This window comes from Mesoplodon densirostris, chromosome 8, assembly GCF_025265405.1.
Source record: "Mesoplodon densirostris isolate mMesDen1 chromosome 8, mMesDen1 primary haplotype, whole genome shotgun sequence".
Classification (NCBI taxonomy): domain Eukaryota; kingdom Metazoa; phylum Chordata; class Mammalia; order Artiodactyla; family Ziphiidae; genus Mesoplodon; species Mesoplodon densirostris.
In genome coordinates this window covers 11,686,544-11,708,066 of record NC_082668.1, presented here as the reverse complement: position 1 = coordinate 11,708,066, position 21,523 = coordinate 11,686,544, and the positions used below count along the sequence as shown (strand labels likewise).

The following is a 21,523-nucleotide window of genomic DNA, read 5'->3' as shown; positions in this document are numbered from 1 at the left end:
TTACCAGGGAAGTCCTGCTTAATTGTCTTTAATCCTTCAGTACTGCTATTGAGAAGTTTGATTCTATTCTTACTACTCATTCTTAGTGCCCTATTTTCCACTCCCTCTTTGGGAGTATATATGATCTTTTTATCCCTACTATTCTGAACCTATATTGAAGTATTTTGGTATAGGTCTTTTTGTTCAATGTTTTAGGCTTTATTTTGGACTTGTTGGATTGGAAACTTACGCTTGGCTAGTTTATAGATATTTTTTCTCCAGTCTTCTTACTGGGGAATAAAAAAAAACCTGGCTGTCATTCTTCTAGGCACAAGTTGAGGGAGGGAACTGGGGGCATAGAGCTCATTATCATTCAGTGTGTGGAGTCTCAGATAAGCCTCCATTTCTTAGCATAGTACCCAGTAGCGATCCTCAGCTGTGCCTGAGTCCAGAGTCTATTTGGTATAGCCTCTCCAGATCAGATTTTCCTTCAGACTTCTGCCTAGGACTTCTTAGGGGTAGTCTTATGGAAGTAGGGAAACTGGGAATCTATTTTTGACCCTATGTAAATCCCCCAACTTGTGGCTTGATTCCTTTCACGAATCTTCCAGGGGTTCTGTGGTGGGAATCATCTTTAGTTGGCTTCTCCCACCTCTACAGGAGCATCTGTTTTGGCTTTCTTTAGTCTACACAGTCAGTTACTGCTGGTAATTTTCTAGATTTTGGTATGCCTTTGGGTTCCTTCTTTGTTCTCTGTTCTTCTCTTTGTGGGTTAATGCTTTTTTATTCCTTTGCTATCATTTCAGTAGAGTTTAGAGAGGTAGTAAAGACATTCCTGGGTTTTGTCCACTTTTAGCAAGAATACCTTAATTAGGTTTAAATTGTTACTTGGATGTTATTTTTTAGTGCTTGCCCTAAATGTTACAAGGACCTTACAGTGTAGTGTTTCTGGCTTTCAAAAACAAAAACCCAAAATAACAATTATAGTTTGCACCATGAGTGTGTGTGTGTGTGTGTGTGTGTGTGTGTGTGTATGTATTTTCAGTGTTTTAAAGTTGTGTTCTGGATAAACTAATATTCTGGACTATATAATACATACATATCTTGGCATCAAAAGTCTGTAGATTTTTGATAACCTGTTAAAGGCATTTTCCATTTGTTGTAGATTTTAAATGTATAATTTTTATAATATGAAACATTGTATATAATATTTTTACTAAATAACTAAGATTGGAATAGATTTAAATGCCAGATTAGCTTTATTACTTTATGCCAGCATTAACAACCACTTAAATTTCCACAGCCTAGTAAAATATTTTAACCAGCTTTTCCCCCAGCAGGAGGAAAACAATTAATGAAACTAGCTAAATAAGCTTTCTTACTTATTTATCTAGCACACATTGTAATTTGAGTTGACAAATGGCTATTTGGAAGATTGTTTGAGGCGTAGTTAAGAGTAGCATACTGGTGGACATATGGAATGAGTCACACCATCTGGTTGCAGTCATACCTGGGTGGTGGTCGTTAAAACTAAAACTCCTGGGAATCTGCATATGACTTAATTATACTGCAGAAGCATGTTGGGCTCCACCAGTAGATGACTTTGGAACTTCTTGAAACCAATTAAGTGACAAACATGCTTTCAAAATATCAATACTGCTGTTATTAAATGAGTCATTAAAAAAATTTCTTTTGCACTGAAGTGGAGACTTAAAACGTGTATTTTAGGATCCAGAGTGGATGGAACTTCAACAATATTGGCACTGTGAAAATGATGTGGGTTACTTGCCTAATAACACTTTCATCCAATAGTTATGACTAATGTCATTACAGTAAAGTGTTTTATAAACACTGGATTCACATGATAGCTAAACTTGGCTTAGCAAAAAAGGGGAAGTGGCACCAGCTTCCAGGAATATATCTTGAAAATAACTAGATAAATGAATAATTCAGATTTGATTGAGGATTTCATTCATTTAAGTGATCAAATTTGGTAGATGGAGAAGGTAGTCTGCCAATGAAAAAATTTTAGTTTGTGTAAAAATTGTGGTTTCTATAAGATAGTAACATGGACTCTTAAGTTGACATACATTAAAATCAACTTTTTTGTTGTGTAATTTTAGGAGTCTTAACATCTGTATAGATTCATGTAACTACCACCACAATCAGAACATGGAATGGACCTGTTCAGTTACCCCTCAAGACTCTCTAACCCTTGTCTTTCCTTAACGCCTGGCCTCTACTGATCCATTCTCCAACAACTATAGTTTTTCTTTCTGAGAATGTCATTTATACAGTATATAACCTTTTTAGATTACCTTCTTCACTCAGCATAATACCTTTAAGATTAATTCAGGTTAGTTGTTATTGGATGGGCCAAAAGGTTTGTTCTGTTTTTTCCGTAAGATGGCTCTAGTAGAACTTAGTTGTCTTTAACTTCATTTGAAACAATTTTGTTAGATTGTATGTGGCAGCTATCATATCAGCATGCAGTTAAAAAGACTTATCAAAATTGGCCATTTTAATATTGAAAATGGAAGAAAAAAGTCAACATTTTCGGTATATTATGCTTTATTATTTCAAGAATGGTAAAAATGCAACTGAAACACACAAAAAGATTTGTTCAGTGTTGGAGAAGGTGCTGTGACTGATTGAACGTGTCAAAAGTGGTTTGCAAAGTTTTGTGCTGGAGAGTTCTCCATTGGACAATGCTCCATGGCCAGGTAGACCAGTTGAAGTTGATAGTGATCAAATCAAAACAATAATTGAGAACAGTCAACATACCACACAGGAGATGGCTGACATACTCAAAATATCCACATCAAGCGTTGAAAATCATATGCACCAGCTTGGTTACATGAATCACTTTGATGTTTTGGTTGCACATAAGTTAAGTGAAAAAAACCTTCTTGACCATATTTCCACATGCGATTCTCTACTGAAACGTAACGAAAACATTCCGTTTTTAAAACACATTGTGACTGGTGATGAAAATTGGATACTGTACAACAATGTGGAATGGAAGAGATCGTGGGGCAAGCGAAATGAACCACCACCAACCACACCAAAGGCCAGTCTTCATTCCAGAGAAGGTGACGTTGTGTATATGGTGGGATTGGAAAGGAGTCCTCTATTATGAGCTCCTTCTGGAAAACCAAACGGTTAATTCCAACAAGTACTGATCCCAGTTAGACCAACTGAAAGCGGCACTCGACAAAAAGCGTCCAGAATTAGTCAACAGAAAACGCCTAATCTTTCATCAGGATAATACAAGACTGCATGTTTCTTTGATGACCAGGCAAAAACTGTTACAGCTTGGCTGGGAAGTTCTGATTCATCCATCGTATTCAGCAGACATTGCACCTTCGGATTTCCATTTATTTCGGTCTTTACAGAATTCTCTTAATGGAAAAAAATTCAATTCCCTGGAAGACTGTAAAAGGCACTTGGAACAGTTCTTTGCTCAAAAAGATAAAAAGTTTTGGGCAGATGGAATTACAAACTTGCCTGAAAAATGACAGAAGGTAGTGGAACAAAAGGGTGAATACGTTGTTCAATAAAGTTCTTGGTGAAAATGAAAAATGTGTCTTTTATTTTTACTTAAAAAACCGAAGGCACTTTTTGGCACACCCAATACATATTCTAGTAGTCCATTTCTCCTTATTGCTGAGTAGTATTTCATTGCTTGGGAGTATACCCATTCCTCATTTGAGGGACACTTGGATTGTTTCCAGTTTTTGATACATATGAAACAATCCAGTTGTTTCATACAGTTATTTATATACAGATTTTTTGGTGAACACAAGTTTTCATTTCACCTGGGTAAATACCTAGGATTGGAATTGTTAGGTCTTATGGTAAGTGTATGTTTAATTTTTTTTAAAAAAGACAGTGTTTTTGGTTGTTTTGATTTGATTTCCCCCTTATACTGGTTAGGAAGCTGTAAATTCTGTTATTTTATGGTCACTGTTGAAATTTTATTATCCATCGTAACATTCTAGAGTTAATCAGTATTTTAACCTTCCCCTAATAATACAAAGTCTTTAAAAATACAAAGTACTCTCACTTAAGTGCTATTTTTGGTAAAATGTTAAATTTGCCCCCTCCCCTCCACCATACGTAGGATATTTTGAAATCAGATGCTATTTGTTTAGATTTGCCAATGTGTTTCCCAGTTTTTTTGCTCACCCCTTTGCATCGCATGACCTTCTTGGGGTTATTTTTCTTCTTAAAGTGTATACAGTCATCCCTTAGTATCCATGGGGGATTGGTTCCAGGATGCCCCACAGATACCAAAATCTGATGATGCTCAAGTCCCTTATATAAGATGCATATGACCTATACACATGCTCCTGTTTAGTTTAAATCATCTCTAATTACTTACAATACCTAATAAAATGTAAATGCTATGTAAATGATCATAAGTACAATGTAAATGCTATGTAAATAGGTGTGAATACAATGTGAATACTGTGTAAATAGTTGCTGGGCACATGGCAAATTCCAATTTTGCTTTTTGGAACTTTCTGGAATTTTTTTCCCCCAGTGTTTCTGACCGGCAGTTGGTTGAATTCCTGGATGTAGAGCCCAGGGACACAGAGAGCCAACTGGGGAAGATCTCCTGGGGGGTAAACTCTGTTTTTTGTTTATCTGGAAATGTCATTTTGATCTTAGACTTCAAAGATATTTTTGCGGAGTTCGCAACTTTTTTTTTTAACTACTTAAAGATAATATTCCACTATTTTCTGGTTTCCATTGAAAAGTCTTTCAGTCAGATTTTGTTTCCTTTGTCTTTTCTTTCTGAGTGCTTTTAAGATATTCTGTTTATCTTTGAAGTTTCACCCAAATGTTTCTAAGTGTGAATTTTATTTGTCCTGATTCTGATAAGCTGTGCTTCCTATATCTGTAGACGCATGACTTTCATTGGATTTCAAAAAATCTCAGGCGTTAGCTCTTCAAATATTGCCTCTCCTTCATTCTTTCAATTCTGTCTCTCAAAAGCAAGAAGAGCCCCCCACCCCCGTGTTTTTTCCTTTTCTGAAAACACTTGCTTTTTTCTGTCTCCTGAAGTATCTGTGCTGCCTTCTGGGTTATTTCTTATTTCTAATTCACCAAATCTCTCTTTTGGTGTGTCTCATCTGCTCTTTAACTAATTTGTTGAATTTTTAATTTCCACATTTATAATTTTTCATTTCTGAAAGTTCTGACTTTTAAATTTAACTGTTATTCTGATAATTACACATTTCCTGTTCATTTTTATTCCATCTTTTGTTTGTTTTAACATTTCCTACATGCTGTATTTACTTTGTATTTGATAAATCCAATGGCTAAAGTCTTGGGAAGAGGTGGCATAAAGCTTTTGTTTCTGCTGACTCAAGCTCAGTGGTTTGTTTTGTTGTTGTGTGATGATTTTTATTATAATCTCATCTTTTATTGAAATTAATATTTCCAAATGCTGATAGCATAATTTATAAATTAGAAATGATTTCTCTTTTTTTTTTTTCGTGGTATGTGGGCCTCTCACTGTTGTGGCCTCTCCCGTTGTGGAGCACAGGCTCTGGATGCGCAGGCTCAGTGGCCATGGCTCACGGGCCGCGCCGCTCCGCGGCATGTGGGATCTTCCCGGACCGGGGCATGAACCCATGTCCCCTGCATTGGCAGGAGGACTCTCAACCACTGTGCCACCAGGGGAGCCCAGAAATGCATTTCTCTTGAGAGGATTTGTATATTCTTCTCCTGCGATCTAGGGATACTACCATCCTGAAGCTACTTAATTCTCCATCCAGGGTCTTGGGTTTAACAGGGATATTTCAGGTTTACCTCTCATCTTGTCTTAGTTATTGTTGGTATTTGCCTTCTGAGCAACACTGAATTTTTTTGTATGACATGGGCCACTCTTCTGGTTTAGCTCACTCTTTTTTTTGGTCTTTTTTCTTCTTTGGGGAAGGGGGAATTCTTTGAGAGCCCCCTTACTTTCTAGAAATGTTAACAATTAGGGTTTTTTTCTTTTTTTAAATAATTTATGGGGTATCATATTTTAGCAGAGGAACCTTTCAAAATATCTAGTCTGCTATACTATTGTAAGTAGAAATTATTGAGATTAGATATGCAAAGTGCCAATCTAGGTTACTTTAAAAATATTAATTTTCTTCTTATTAAATTATATTTTACCTACCAATTTGTGTAAGTGTGCTTGACATCGTATGGTTACTTTTTGTGGACACTTTCCTTAATCTCTTCTAAGGGTTTCTATTTTCTGTTATTCTGGAAATAGTAAATTTATGGGAAAATTTAAGTTTTTTGTTGTATATGAGGTAAATGTGTATAATGTTCTGTAGAAGATTGAACCTAGGTAGAATTTATATCTCAGTAGTGATCCAAAGGAATTCTGCTTCTTTCTTCACTTGGTAGTTAACATATTTGGTATATTTAGAGCAGTGGTTCTCAAGTAGAAGGACTCTGCTGTCCCATCCCACACCTCTGAGGGACATTTATCAGTATCTTGAAACGTTTTTCATTATTCCTACTGGCTTGGGCATGCTTCTGGCATTTAGTGGGTAGAGGCCAGGGATGCTGCCCTACCTCCTACAGTGCACAGGACAGCCCCCTCACGGTAAAGAATTCTCTTGCCCAATATGTCGGTAGTGCCTGATTTAGAGAAATGAGGTAAAGATAAATTGTTGATGCTGGTGGCTATATTTGGGAGGAAAGTTTTCCAGGTTTTTTAGAAAAACTGAAAGAAAGCCTTAAGAACTGTTCTTTCATTTTCTCTCTGTAATTCTTCAGCACAGACATTCACATCCATAAAGCCAGGACTAAAAGTCCAAATTTTTTGACTACTACTAGTTAATTGAATTGTTTATTATTTCTTGCAATTTTTTTTCCTGTTACAGAATAAGTAACAAGTTTTCATTGTGGAAAACATGGAGAGAATAGAAAATTATAAATAGAAAAAAAATCATTCAGTTCCATAATCTATAAGCAAAGACTGTTAACATTTTGGGGTATTTAGTTTGTTTTCTTTGCAGATATTTTTAATATAGTTTTGAGAATACTATATAATTTTCATCTTTAAAAAAAACCAAGCATAAGTATGCATAGTTGTACAGTTTTATTGTCGCTTAATCACTTCCCCTTTGATAATGAAGTGTTTGTTATTATTATTATTTTTTTTTAGTATGAGTGATGTTTGATGAACATCTTGTACGCAGTTAAGTTTCAGATTCCTTCTTTAGAATAGATTCCTAAAAGTTTGTTACTGGGTCAAAACACATGAATAAGGTTATTCACAGGTTGGTGAATTTATCTTACTGTCGTCAGTGTATGAGACTACATTTTTTACTACAGCCTCATCAGTCTGCATTCTTCAGAAGAAATTGATAGAGTCAGCCTTCTATTTTTATTTATTTATTTATTTATTCATGCATGCATGCATGCATGCATGCATGCCGTACGCGGGCCTCTCACTGTTGTGGCCTCTCCCGTTGCGGAGCACAGGCTCTGGACGTGCAGGCTCAGCAGCCATGGCTCACGGGCCCAGCCACTCCGCGGCATGTGGGATCTTCCCGGACCAGGGCACTAATCCGCGTCCCCTGCATCGGCAGGCAGACTCAACCACTGCGCCACCAGGGAAGCCCAGCCTTCTATTTTTTTACCAAACTATTTTATAGTCATGTTATATCCACATACAAAGCTTTTGGAAGCTAAAAAAGGGAAAATTTTTGCACTGAAAATACAGTTAATCTACCAGAATTAATGAAATATAAAAGAGTAATTAGAGAAACCAATATGAACAAATGTAAAATTTCCTTGGAGTTACTCAATTTATGTAAGTAATCTGGCCTTGCAAAATTGTGTCTACCAGTTTTGTAAATTGAATCTTATTTTAAGTGCACTGAGAGAGTGCATTTAAAGAAGCTCTGTAATAGGTCTTCTTGTTAAGTGGGAAAATGTCCTGTCATATTGTGGTTATGAGTATGTTATGGTTTTGTTTGTTTCATAAGTGAGAAAATTTGTTCACTTATTTAAGTAATATGAATACCTTCTCTATGCAAAAATGAACATTGTGGTATGGTAGGGCCTTGAGATGTATGAGAGAGTAAGCTATACAGTGCAGTGCTTTCATGAGATTACATCTGCATGTAACTTTAAGAGTCAGGTGGTTCCCTCATTTGATGATTTGAGAAGTACAGGGATATAATTCATTGCTCCAAACTTGCTTATTCAAACATACACCCTTGTAGCAGTGTTTGACATTTCCTTGTTAGAAAGTTATTCCTTTGCTTTTTTTATTGAAAGGATAGTATAAGGGAGATGGAAGGGTAGAGGGTTGGCTGGAACGAGGAGGCAGTATGAGGGAATAAGGAGAGACAGAGATGCTAAATGTGAGGGAGGGAGCAGAGGAATCTGAGAGAACAGTAATAAGCTAATTCCTTTTTAAATTGTTTTGGAACAAGGTAGGACTTGTTAGGGTAAATATCATAAATGAATAAGCTGTGAATATGATGAATTTAGTCTTATTCTCATAATACAGATGAATTGGAAAACAAAATGTCCTGCTTTAAAATTTGCTAAATTTTCACTTTTGGAAATTTAGATGATATCGTTAAAGCCTTAATTTGTGATTGCTAGTTGTAAAGGTACTTGAAAGTAATTCATATGGTAGTTGTTTCTTTATAGTTAAGTTTGGAAGTTTTACTAGGATGAAATTGCTGTGTTCAGTTTCTCCTACTGTGCAATCTTCATATCTGTATTTTATGACTTACCAAGAGCTGGAAGGAAAGTAATTTATTAGTTTAAAACTTAAAGCAAAACAACAGAACCTAACTTAACGTTTCTCCACTTCGAAATGTGAAACAGATAACGTCCAAACCTGACATACCATTGTCACTTTCTCAGGAAATATGAAAATATTTAAATAATAACTTTGAATTCTTTACCATTGAGCCCGTCATATATATATTATTCTCCTTCCATCAGACATACACTAAAGCAATATTTGTGTTTCCATGAATCTCATGTGTTACAGGTACTGTTTGCTTCTAACTAGGTGGTTACTTGAATTTATCTTTAAATATATTATTTAGTGTGGGTCTGACTAAATTTACATTGACATATCTATTGTGGGGCTTAATAGTTTAAGATAACTTTTAAATATTTGTAGTTTATGGAATGAAAACACTGTTCCAAGTTTAAATGTGCTAATTAAAAATGTTTTGAGTTATCTGATACATAATTCTTAAAATACTATAGTTTGTAATAGTAAATCTGTAAAATATTTTATCTTTCAGGCGAGGGTTAAATCCACCACACAGGGTGAAATCCATCTCCATGACAACATTCACACAACAGGAAATTGAATTCCTTCAAAAACATGGGAATGAAGTAAGTGTTTTTTACAATTTTCAACTTTTTTGTTGGTAGTCGTTTTAATAAGATTTAATAAGTTGCTTAGAATGGTGAATTTTCACTGTCTAAAAAGTTATTTTTGTATTCTATATTTAGATGTTATAGAAAGTACTCATTAATAATGTGTTTAGAATTAATGTCTACTACATAAATACTTAACCTTAAACCTGAGATGAAACCTGTGTGTAAACTTTGTCAGTATTGAATGTAAAAGGCATTTTTGGAGGACATCTAGTATTGGAGTAACTGTTAGTTTTTGCTTTAAAAGACAAAATAAGAGAGGGAGAAAGGGAATTAACATTATGGTATTGTAGTAAACTTTTGTTAGGCTGTTGTGTGATCAGCTTTCACTTGAGGACCCCTCTTTCCTTTTTACGTTTTTAACTTTAGATGTATGTGTGATGTTTAATATTGAGCAGGTGCTCAGTAAGGAGGAGGTTAGTAGTTCTGAGGGGGCAGCCTTGCGTCATGAGGAACTCAGTAGAGTAAAGATTTCAGGGGAGCCTTTTCTTTCTACTCTGCTTTAATGGGCTTTCAGGAATTCCATTCTGTTTGTTTGCTTTCTTGTTTTAGTTCCATGTTTTTCTATTAGTAAAAGTGGTGGTCTACTGTTTTTTAAAAAAAACCTGTAAAATTAACAGCGAAAGCAAGAATGTTTTATAATTTGGGGGCAAGGATGAGCCAGTCAACCCAATTGATGAGTAATAGCCATTATTATTTAATAGACACTTGAATCACTTCCTAGAAAGGAAATATTACTTTAGTTGTACTACAGTGGTTGCGTGTTTTTGGGGTGGTTTTTTTTTTTTTGCATGTTTTTGATATGACACAGAAAAGAATTTAAGTCTTAAGATTTTATTAATTTCAATCTTCTTTTTCACCCTCAGAAGATACATGCAAGCATTTTGTACTCTGCCTCTTTTTTTTCCCTAACACTTTGATAGTAGCATCTTAAACTTGCTTGTCTACTTGTGATTCATGTGTGTATATGGTTCTAAAGTAGTAAAGAAGTGTAAATTTAAGATTGTGAAATATTTTTAAATACATGATTTAGAGAATTGAGCACACACTTTGAAGTTTCCAGATTTTGCCGATAAAAAATTATCTTGAGTAATCAAGTTCCAGACTGATGTAGGTACATTACAGGAAAATCTAAAGCAAGATGAAAAGGCAGAAGGTGTGTAATGACAGTAAGTGTAGAAATGTATTTTTGGATTAAAAGACAATTTGAACTATTTGTATAAAGTTTGGGATTAGCCTAGCAGTGCATATTTTAAATTACTTTCTTAGAATTTTGGCCTTCTATGCAAAATTTTGGACATCAGAATGGAGTCAGAAATGAAAAAATATCTGTTCTTAGATTAAAAATCAATTGACAGTAGATAAAGTCAGAGTAGTAGAACTGGAAAGGTAACAAACAATGCATTGGAGAAGTAAGTAAAAAACATTCAAACCTGTCAGTAGATAAGATTAGGTGGAGACTGGTTCCAAAATACTACGATTGAAGGACCTTTTTTTTCTGAAATTGTGCTAAGTACACTGGACATGAGACATACTGTCTTAAAAAATTTTTAAGTGTAAAATGTAGTATTAACTATAGGCAAAGTGTTGTAAATGGATCTTTAGAACTTACTCATCTTGCATAACTGAACTTTATACCCATTGAATAGCAACCACCATTCTATTTTCTGCTTCTGTGAGTTTGAGTGTTTTAGATGCCTCATTTAAGTGGAGTCATGTAGTACTGTTCTTCTTTGACCGGCTTATTTCACTTGGCATAATGTTCTCAAGGTTCAGCTGTGCTGTTGCGTATGACAGGATTTCTGAAGGAAGTTATTGACTGTAATATCAAAATAAATTTAGAATATATGAAAAGAAATTTTAGGTAACTCATTATATCAAATAATAGAAACAAAATACAAATAATAGAGATGATGGATGGACTTATGAATCTTAAATCCTAAAAAGAGTCATGCAAATTAATAAGCCATTTAAATTTAAAGCCCTCACCATGGCAGTCACTGTACTAGGTACTTGGATACAGTTATAGAAATGTCACATAGGCTTAGCTGACATAGAGCTCATGGTCCAGTTAGGGAGACAGGTATGTAACAGATAATTACAACAGTGTGTTAGATAATTAATGATAAAGAATAAGAAGTTTCAGAAGTAATGTGGAAGGAGGGACTCAATCTGTTGGTGAAAAGGAGAGGATTGGGAAGATCTCATAGAGGGGGCTGAATATTTGCTGGCTTTTGAGGGTGACTAGGACTTAGGCTGGCAGGAAAAGATATTGCAGGCAGACGAAACACAGTGCACAAAGAAAAGAGAAATTTGCAATGGTTCTTACTGCTGGAAAGTGTACCAACCATTTAATTGCTTGTTAAGGGAGAAAAACATACTTTCTTGTGTCCCTAAGGGCATCTGAGAACCAAAGTATTGGACTAGGTATATTTGATTCTTTACAATATTAGCAATATCTGTGTTCTTAAAATTTCAAGAGATGTATAGAAGGTGAGGATTGATATCATGAAATGCAGGATGATTGGTACAACTTAATAAAAACCTATAGACTTGAAGTGCAAGTACTTTATTATCAGTTTATCTTATTTAAACATTTAAATCTTAAGTATAACATGCATAGAGAAAAAATACAGATCTTTATTTTTTGTTTCAAATTATGTTGCTGTATTTGCACTGTGTGTTATCTCTCAGTAGTCTGGAAAGGACCATACTCAATCATATAAATTTTGGATTAAAAAGAAGGTACTGTCATACATCTTGTGCATGAATGGGTTCATGCCTGAAGTTAAAAGATCGAAAAGTATATTAACTGGCAGAAGTCTTGGATCTTCTACCCTTATGAGGATGTTTTAACGTTCTGAGGGGCATGTTTGGTTGTTACGATTAGGGAATGTTGCTGGCTTAAGCAGGCAAGCACCTTGGTTGCTGGATGATTCACAAGGTGTTGAATAGAGTTAACCTATATTCCACATGCTTTGGATGTTCTTCCAGACCTTTATAAGCGGGAAAAACCTTTTTACAGTCGGTCTGCATGTATAACTTAAATCTGTTTTATATGTTTTCATTAATAGTCGTGAACAACTTATTGCCAGAAGTCATGCTGCCAAGTCCAGAATCAAGTGTGGGAGGGGACTACCAAGTTACAGGGCAGAGGGCTTGGATACAGGAAGCCATGAATTGAGACCGTCGATGCAGTGACTTGACACATTTGTATATCTGGGAAAGATTTCACTTTTCATTGAGAACTTTACTAAGAATTGTTCACTGTTTTTGGCAAGTCACAGAACTGATGGCAGCACTACTCACGCCATTTGAGTCATTAATAAAGTCCATCTGAATTGGTCTGAGTTGGTAGCTGTGGTAATAAGCAGATGATGTTACTAGTATTTATAAATATGTATCACGGACACCCTTGATGTTTATAACATCATTAGTATCTACAGATATAGTTTACAAGTTACTTGAATATTACTTTAGAATGCTTAGGCTCCTACAGTGTGTTCATTGGAGGAGATATGTACATTATCAGGTTATAGAACATACTTGCCAGGTGTTAGTAAAATATTTTATAGCAAAGCACTATGTGTTTATTGGTGTTGACATTTTTTCCAAAAGTCAGATATTTCACAAAAAATTTCCACACATTTATCTTGTAATGCTTTCTTTTGTGTCATGATGTTACTTTAAAAAAATCGTTAGTGGTTTGCTCCATATGCCCTCTTTTATGATGTGGGTCAACCACGGTCCTCTAGTTGAAGGAATTTCACTATTGGGTTAACTTCTGATTATCAAACTTAATGGAAGGAAGGCTGGCTAACAGTGCTATAGATAATTCAGTAAAAGGAAAATGTAGAAGTAATTTTATTTTGAACCGTATAGTTTTTCTTTTCTAGTAATAAATTAATCTTCCTAATTATGTTTCAGGACTGAGAGTAAAAAGATTACTGCTTATGCTCCACAGGCATAAAATCTACATGTAGAAATAAAATCATGCATTGATTGACAGTATTTGATCATCTTTATGCTAGATTAAAAAAAATAACCCCCAACCCAGAAGCTAAAGCTTTAAAAAAATCCTTCTTAAACAGTAGACCCATAAGGTAAGGTGTGCTTTTCCCTGGTTAACATTCATGATTGATTAATTTTTCTTTTTTTTTAAATTAATTTATTTTTTATTTTTTATTTTTGTCTGTGTTGGGTCTTCGTTTCTGTGCGAGGGCTTTCTCTAGTTGCGGCGAGCGGGGGCCACTCTTCATCGCAGTGCGTGGGCCTCTCACTATCGCCGCCTCTCTTGTTGCGGAGCACAGGCTCCAGACGCGCAGACTCAGTAGTTGTGGCTCACTGGCCTAGTTGCTCCGCGGCTTGTGGGATCTTCCCGGACCAGGGTTTGAACCTGTGTACCCTGCATTGGCAGGCAGATTCTCAACCACTGCGCCACCAGGGAAGCCCCATTCTTCATTCTTGAAGCAGAGATTTGTTAATCATCTACCATGTGCCAGGGATTGTCCTTGGGTGCTAGGGATACTGTCCATGATTCGTGCCCTCAGGTAAAGCTTACAGTCTAGTAGGGGAGAGAGACAGTAAAAATCTTTTTTTTTTTCAGTTCCATTTTGGTATAAGAGTGAGAAAGGGCTTCAGTTTAGAGTTGTAAATGCTTGGGATTATGCAGACAGTTTTTTTCAAGAAGTTATACTTATGGCTTAAATAGGCTTTATTTTATGAGACAGCTCTTTAGGCCTTTTGAGTAGTTAAATTGCATCTTTGGGAAGATTGGAGCTATTTTATAATCAGAAACAAGCATTGCCACAAAGAAAAATATTTTGATATCTAAAAAATTTAAAATTCCAAATTCACATGCTGTGACAATTTTGCTGGAATATTCAGGTATCATTTTATGATATGTTATACTCAATCTATTATGCTGTTAAACAGGACACTAGTGGTTATTTCCTAAATCATCTTGTCTTATAAACTTATAATAAGTGATGGTCATTGTCAGTACAGAACAGTGGACTCTGTAAAGTAGAAGGCCAATATGAGAAAGAGCCCGTAGGCCATTATCATAGTAAAGACAATGAGCTTTTGAATTAATCCTGAATCAGGGCATGGAACTGTCAGGTAGTTTCAAAGTGTTGTATTCATTTCTTTTAAGTTTGATTAAAAATTAAACAGTCTAACCCAAACTGCAGCTCTGTAGGGAAATTGATAAAATATGGGCCGGGCCTATTAAAAGAGTACTTGAAGTGGTCTTGTGCAGAAAGGATTGGATTTGGACTTGGAAGGTTGAGAACGATGGACAAGATGCCTCTGAGCCTCAATTTCTACAAGTGTAAAATAATAACAGTATCTTAATATAGAAAGGCTAGAATAATTTGAGCTCAAGCAACCTGTGAAAGTTCCCAGCATATTTCTTATAGAATAATATAGATATTCAGATGTTTGTTGAATCAGAATCTAAGATAGTAGAAGGTATAGAAGGATTATCAATATTTTTTTTTTGACTTTTTGCTCAGAGTGGTTTCATTAGGGGAATTTTTCAGTTTTCTTAGAATACAGTAGCATCATTTACATTAATTTTAGGTTATATATTTAAACTCTTGGAGCATATTAATTTTATGCTGAGCTTAAATAATATTAGTAAAATTTGGGAGTTATTTTAGTAACAGCATATTAAATGTCATTATTGAGTGGCAGAGTTAAGTTACATAGTCATTACTCCAGGGTCTACAATTACCTTGCTGTCTGTACAGAGATTGGCAAAACTGTTTCTGTAAATGGCCAGATGGTAAATATTGAAGGCCACCTACATACAGTCTCTGTTGTATATTCTTGTTAGAAAAAATCTTAAAAAAGTAACCCTTTAAATATGCATAAACCAAATAATCAGGGGCAGTACAAAAATAGGCCAGTAACCCAAATTTGGTCTGCAGGTGGTTGATTATAGACTCCTGGTCTATGGAATTCCAAAGTTTTCAGTTCTCAATATAAATTCTTTTATAACCTTGCTTCTTTTCCTAGTTAATCTTTTTCTTGCTTCATTACCAATAGAAATGTTTGAACGCCAGTGGTTTCTGGTTTGTTTTCTATATATGCTGTCTGTATTCCACTTTTCTTGCCATTTTGCTCAAGCTGAATTATTTATCCTGAATCTGTTTTTCAAGACCTATCAAAGTTTTTACCCTTCCATCAAGTCTTTCAGGAGTATTTTAGCCCACAGGGACAACCCCCCCCCGCCCCCATACTTTAAGCTTTTTTTTTTTTTTAATATAGCACTGACTCTAAGATTTTACACAAATTTTTTTTATTGCTCTCATAGTTTCTTCTGTATTGGTCTTACATTATAGACATTTCCATGACATAATCTTATATACTTCTTCATTATACCTAGAGCAGTGAGAATGTATGAATGTGTGTGTTTGTGTGTGTTTGTACATATATGTAAATGTGTGTGTATTTTATTTTAAATTTTATTTTATTTTATTTTATTATTATTATATTTGTAAAAATTCCTGGGCTTTACTCCTCAGAGATTCTGACCCTGGGTGTGGGGTGAGGCAGAGGAGTGTCTGTCTGCATTTTCAGCCAGAAGCCCCATGTGATTCTGTTGCTGATGGCTACAGACCACCTTTTGAGAGAACCAGTATAGTAACTAAAGGCTCCATCCAGTCTAGACTCAATAATCTGTGGTCTAGTTTCGGCACCACTAATTGATAAGCCTTGTTACCTTGGGGAAACTACTTTTCCCAGAGCTTCATTTTCCCTTGTACACTATGGGAAGTACCTGTCCTGCCTATTTGATGAGGTTGATTTGAAGGTAGTACATGTGAAAACATTTTGAAAACTGATGTATTATGTAGATGTAAGATGTCAGTTTTAAGTGCAAATGTACTTTTTCATTGACTTCTAATTCTAAGCTCAGGGGGAAAAAAAGTATCATATAGGAAAATGGTGTGCTTTGAACTGAATTTAGTTTAGGGAGATTTTTGCAGAATTACAGTCAATATGATGGTATTAATCAGTATGAAAAGTTAATTCAATAATAATAGTAACATTTCAAAAATTTTTAACTAAAAATATGTAATTATTTGAGAGACTAGCTTCCTAGTGAGATATTTGAGGTTTAAAACCATCTAGCTAAAATATCGAAGCATGTTCTGTATTAAAGATGCTATTTGTTTAACTTCTGCATATTTATGAAGAAACACATATTTTAAAGTCTGGCCTCTATTTTGAAAGAAAGGTGAGGTTAAGAGTTTCTAAAAATTCTGCTGAATCAAATCAGTAATGACATAGTAATCTTTAAAATATTCAGAGTGCATTCTTTGATATTAGTTGTTGGCTTTCAGAGAAATATCTAATAATACTAATTAACAAAAAGAATGTTGGAAATGTTATCTTTGTTTTGTGCATATTGTAGCTTGTTGATCTTTCTGAATGATGACTGAAAACTCAAGAGTATTGTAGAAGGAGCTGGATGGTAGTTTGTAACTACTCTGAGCATTTATTTAACATTTTATTGCATTTTTATCCCAGGTCACATTATTTATTTCCTTCTAACTCTTTGCTTCAGCCATTCTAGCTTCCTTTCATCTCTCAGCTTTTGTTTCTTTCTTTCTTGCCATTAAGTATGTTATCTTTAAAAAAAAAATCTTACTTGAATCTAATTAAAAATAAAATTATTCATTCTTTTTGTTCTTTTTTAAGCTTTTTGTTGTGGAGCTGCTCATATATCTACACAGTAGACAGAATAATGTACCAAACTCCTGTCCCTTTTTTATTATGTGAAGCAGATCTGAGACATACAATTTTCCTCTGTAAATTCAGGAACTAGATGTTATCTCTAAAAAAGGACTTTAAAAGAATATATAACACCATATCGTTTTCATATCCATAGAAATTAATAGTAATCTAATTACATAGCCAGTGTTCAAGTTTCCTTTTATTTCATAAATTTCCTTTTTTCTCTTCCCTTAAGCATATGTTTGAATATAGAGATGCAAGTAAGGCTCACATGTTATGAGTGGTTAATATGGGTTTTGAAACTCTGACAAAGGAAAGGATTGGAGGCTAGATGGGTCAGACTTTGGCCTGCCTAGGCCTGGCTGGGACCAGGCAACTGCCTGGGGCCTGTACCACTTGGTCTGTGGGATAGAGTCAGGTTTGTGCTGGGACAGTGGGGGCCTCAGACCAGGTGGTTACTCTGGGGCTGGATACATTGTAACTGGGGGCACTGCCAGCTCAAGTTCCTGGGAAACATAGCAGTTGAGGTGAATTCCAAGCTTTGCAGTCAAACTCATAGTACAAGTTCTCCCGGTACATATCTGAGTTGTAGTCTTTCACATGTGTCTTCCATTGCTCCAGCATCACCTGCTACCAGGCTGCTGAAAATCAATGTTGGGTTCTTACTGTAGAGCAGGAATGCTAGTTGGTTGCTAGGACCAACCAGCAACCAACAACTGGCATTCATCTTGGCAACAGAAGATGCCATCTGGATGCAGGGTGCTTTATGAGCTGGTGAGAAGGAACTTAAGCTCTGGGGCCATAGATTTTTGAGGAATTGTTGATGACATCGAAGGTTTTTTGGTTCTGTTTCATGAAATTCAAGCCATCCTGCACAGGCAAGATCATCTTTGGGTAGTAGTAGCCATAGGCCATGCCCGGCAGGAACTTCTTAGATTTAGATGGTATCTTTTGTCAGTTTTCTCCTAGACCATGGGCTCCACCAGTTCCCCAGGGATGATCTCTTACTGGCCTGTGATGCTAGGATTTTCCCAACGATGGGGTGGCTGTGAGCAGTCATCTTCTGGCACCGGAACCTGTCCTGCTTTGTGCCACCTAACTGCAGTATGGTGCCATAAGTCTTACTGAAGGTGAGCAAGGTCTCCTGGTAGTGTGAGCGCTGTAGCTGCTCTGCTTGAGGGGGGCCTGGTTGGGTTGCCTGCTAAGTTGTCTCTCATACCCCCCTCTCATGGATGGCCATAGCAAGATCTTGTCCCCGGCAGAGGCTGCTCAAAGCCACAGCACAATGGCCATATTTGGCTGTCTTCTGCCCCCCAACTCTCAACATTTTATTATGAGAAATACATAAAACTTTAAAAATTATGCAGGCACATTAAACACGGTGCTGTATTTGCATTAGCAAATATCTGTGTGTGTCTCCATTAGGTCATCCACCTTATATTTTTCTTGCATTTCAAAGTAATTTGCAAACATTAGTTCATATCACCCATAAAATCTTTTGTATATTATTAATTAGAATTCGATATTTGTTAAGATTTTTTTGAGGTATAATTTATGCACAGTGAATGTAAAAGTCTTAAGTGCACCTTTGGAAGAGTTTTGATAAATATATCCAGTTTGGTAACCCAAAGTCCTATAAAGATATAGAACATGACCATCATTCCCCCAGAGTTCCCCTAACATCTCTTCCTGTTCAGTCCCTCCCCTTTCCAGAGGCAACCACTGTTTTGATTTTTATTCATACTCGTATAAAGAAAATAATTAAGAATGTGCTTTTTTTGTTCTACAAATAACAAATACTGGAAAGCGTATGGACAGAAGGGACCCCTCCTACACTCTTGGTAGAAAGGTAAATTGGTGCAGCTACTATGGAAAGCAGTATGGAGGTTCCTCAAAAAACTAAAAATAGAGTTGTCCTATGATCCAGCAATTCCTCTCCTCGACATATATCCAGACAAAACTATAATTCAGAAAGATAGATGCATCCCTATGTTCATAGAAGCACTATTCACAGTAGCCAAGACATGAAAACAACACGTGTCCATCAGCAGATGAATGAATAAAGATGTGGTACATATACACAATGGAATACTACTCAGCCATAAAAACGAATGAAATAATGCCATTTACAGCAAACCTGGGGGACCTAGAGATTATTGTACTACGTGAAGTAAGTCAGAAGACTTATCATATGATATCAAGTATGTGTGGAATCTAAAAACAATGTTACAAATGAACTTACTTACAAAGCAGAAACAGACTTAGAAAACAAATTTATGGTTACCAAAGGGGAAAGGTGAGGGGGAACGATAAATTAGGAGCTTGGGATTAACATATACACACTGCAATATATAAAATAGATAATCAACAAGGACCTACTGATTGCCTTTCTTTCGATTATGGATCACACTCTCTTGTGTATCTAGTGATTTTGGATTATATCTAGAGCATCGGCAAATGGTAGGTTGTAGAGCCTCTGGGTTCTGTCTTGTTTGTCCAGAAAGTATTGGTTTTGTTTGTTTTGTTCACTTTTTACTTTAGCAAACTCTGCCTCTCCTGGTGGGAGCCAGTTGAAATCTCTGTTCAGTTCTTTTAGTCCTTAATTGAACTGCTTTGAATTGTCCCTGTACATGCCTCGATCAAGGGTGAGCCAGAGATTTGTGCAAAGTTGTTATGCAGGTTTTGCAGCTCTCCCTTCTTGGACATACCCTTCACTTTCCAGTTGCTGTGGTTGTGAACTCTGTCTTTAAGCTTTTAGATTTGTGGATTTCTCCTTGAGTTTTGGCAGCTCTGCTTGGCAGAGGTCTGCTTTCAAATGATGATCTTTAAAAACAGAGTAGGTACTTAGTGCTGTTTCTTTCTTACAGGTGTTGACTCTTCTCCAGAATCTGTTTACCTGTGGTTGCTTTCTAGTGCCTTCTGATAATTCTTATAATGTGTGCTGAGTTTATAGTTGTTAATTTCTGGGAGCTGGGTTTTAATTTGAGCTACACTGATGTTACTGGAAGTGGAACCTGCTCTGCTTGTCTTTAAACCTTTTTTTTTATTCTATAAGTTTCCCTTCAGTTATTTACTCCTATTCTCTCTCCCCTCCCTTTTTCCCTTTCTCAGCTCAGTCATTTTTCGGTAGTCCCACTATCACGATTTTGCTGATTCTGTCCATGCAGTGTCAGTGTTCCTCTGTCATCTCAGTTCCCTATAAATTGATAGTCGTATCTAGTAGCTTCCTAAGATTCACATTTAATTGAGGGAAGAGGGAAGACTCAGTGTTACATAGGTTAGATGGTGTGTTCTTTTGTGGAGAAACACATTTTCGTGTTTTTGTCTGTGTTGAGAAGGGGTGGCTAATACTCTGCCTACATCCATTAGTAGGGATTGTCAAATGGTGATAACTTAGTCTGGGAACCTGTAAGGGGATCCTTGAGACCTTTACAGGGGTTCTCTGAGGTCAAACATTTTTTTAATAATAATTTTAAGACTTGATTTGCTGTATTTACTCCCAGTCTCATGAGTATACAATGGAGTTTTCCAGAAGCTACATAACATAACAATGCAGAAGCTAATCAGAAATCAGCTGTCTTCTATTTAAACAGGTATTAATGAAATTTGCAAAAAATGTAAAGCAGTGTCACTCTTCTTGCTAATTTTTGCTTTAGAAAATATAGCTATTTTTACAATTAAAAGTTAGTTACATTAACATACAATAGTTTTATTGCTGTTAAAAGTACATTAATATTGCCTAGGATGTGGGAGTAGGGGTAATGTAGAGCGACTGCTAATGGATATGGGATTTCTTTAGACGATAATAAAAATGTTCTAAAATTGAGCTGTGCTGGTGGCACAACTCTTGAATGTACTAAAAACATTAAATTGTACACTTTAAATAGGTGAATTATATGTTATACAAATTATATCTCAATAAAGCTTCTAAAAAGTAAAAAAAGTACATTAAAACTGTTTCTCATAAATATCACTAGATAGAGTGCACATAAACAAAGCCATTTATGGTCCTCAACATTTAACTGTTTCCAAAATGAGTTAGTTCTGTAGCATCTCCCACAGTGACCAATCAGGGTGTGTGTGTGTGTATACAATAAATTGGTCATATATATATCACTGTGAAATTGTTTATTTGACTTATTTTAGTCAGTAGCAGTTATTCTTGTTGATGTTCAGTTGTCCCCTTTGGACAGTTAGATAATCTGTTTTGGAAAGCTACTATAATTTACCACTTCTGCAAATCTCATTTTTACTTAGAAGAGCTTTCCCTAAATTTTCCTTTTCCTCTTTTTATATTAACCTGTGAGCCATCTGTCTATTTGCAAATATTCAAAGAAAACTAAATGTTTCTTTTTCTCATGATTGATTTATG

The 21,523-nt window shown here is 35.7% G+C and overlaps 1 protein-coding gene across 7 annotated transcripts in view; it reads left to right on the top strand.

The window, feature by feature from the left end:
* Positions 1-21,523, top strand: part of AGFG1 (ArfGAP with FG repeats 1) — a 68,224-nt gene that overhangs the window by 8,530 nt on the left and 38,171 nt on the right. For all 7 annotated transcript variants that reach the window (XM_060106578.1, XM_060106579.1, XM_060106577.1 and 4 more), the window contains exon 2: positions 9,270-9,363. In XM_060106578.1, coding sequence (XP_059962561.1) covers positions 9,270-9,363 — 94 coding nt within the window. The remainder of the gene's footprint in view (positions 1-9,269; positions 9,364-21,523) is intronic.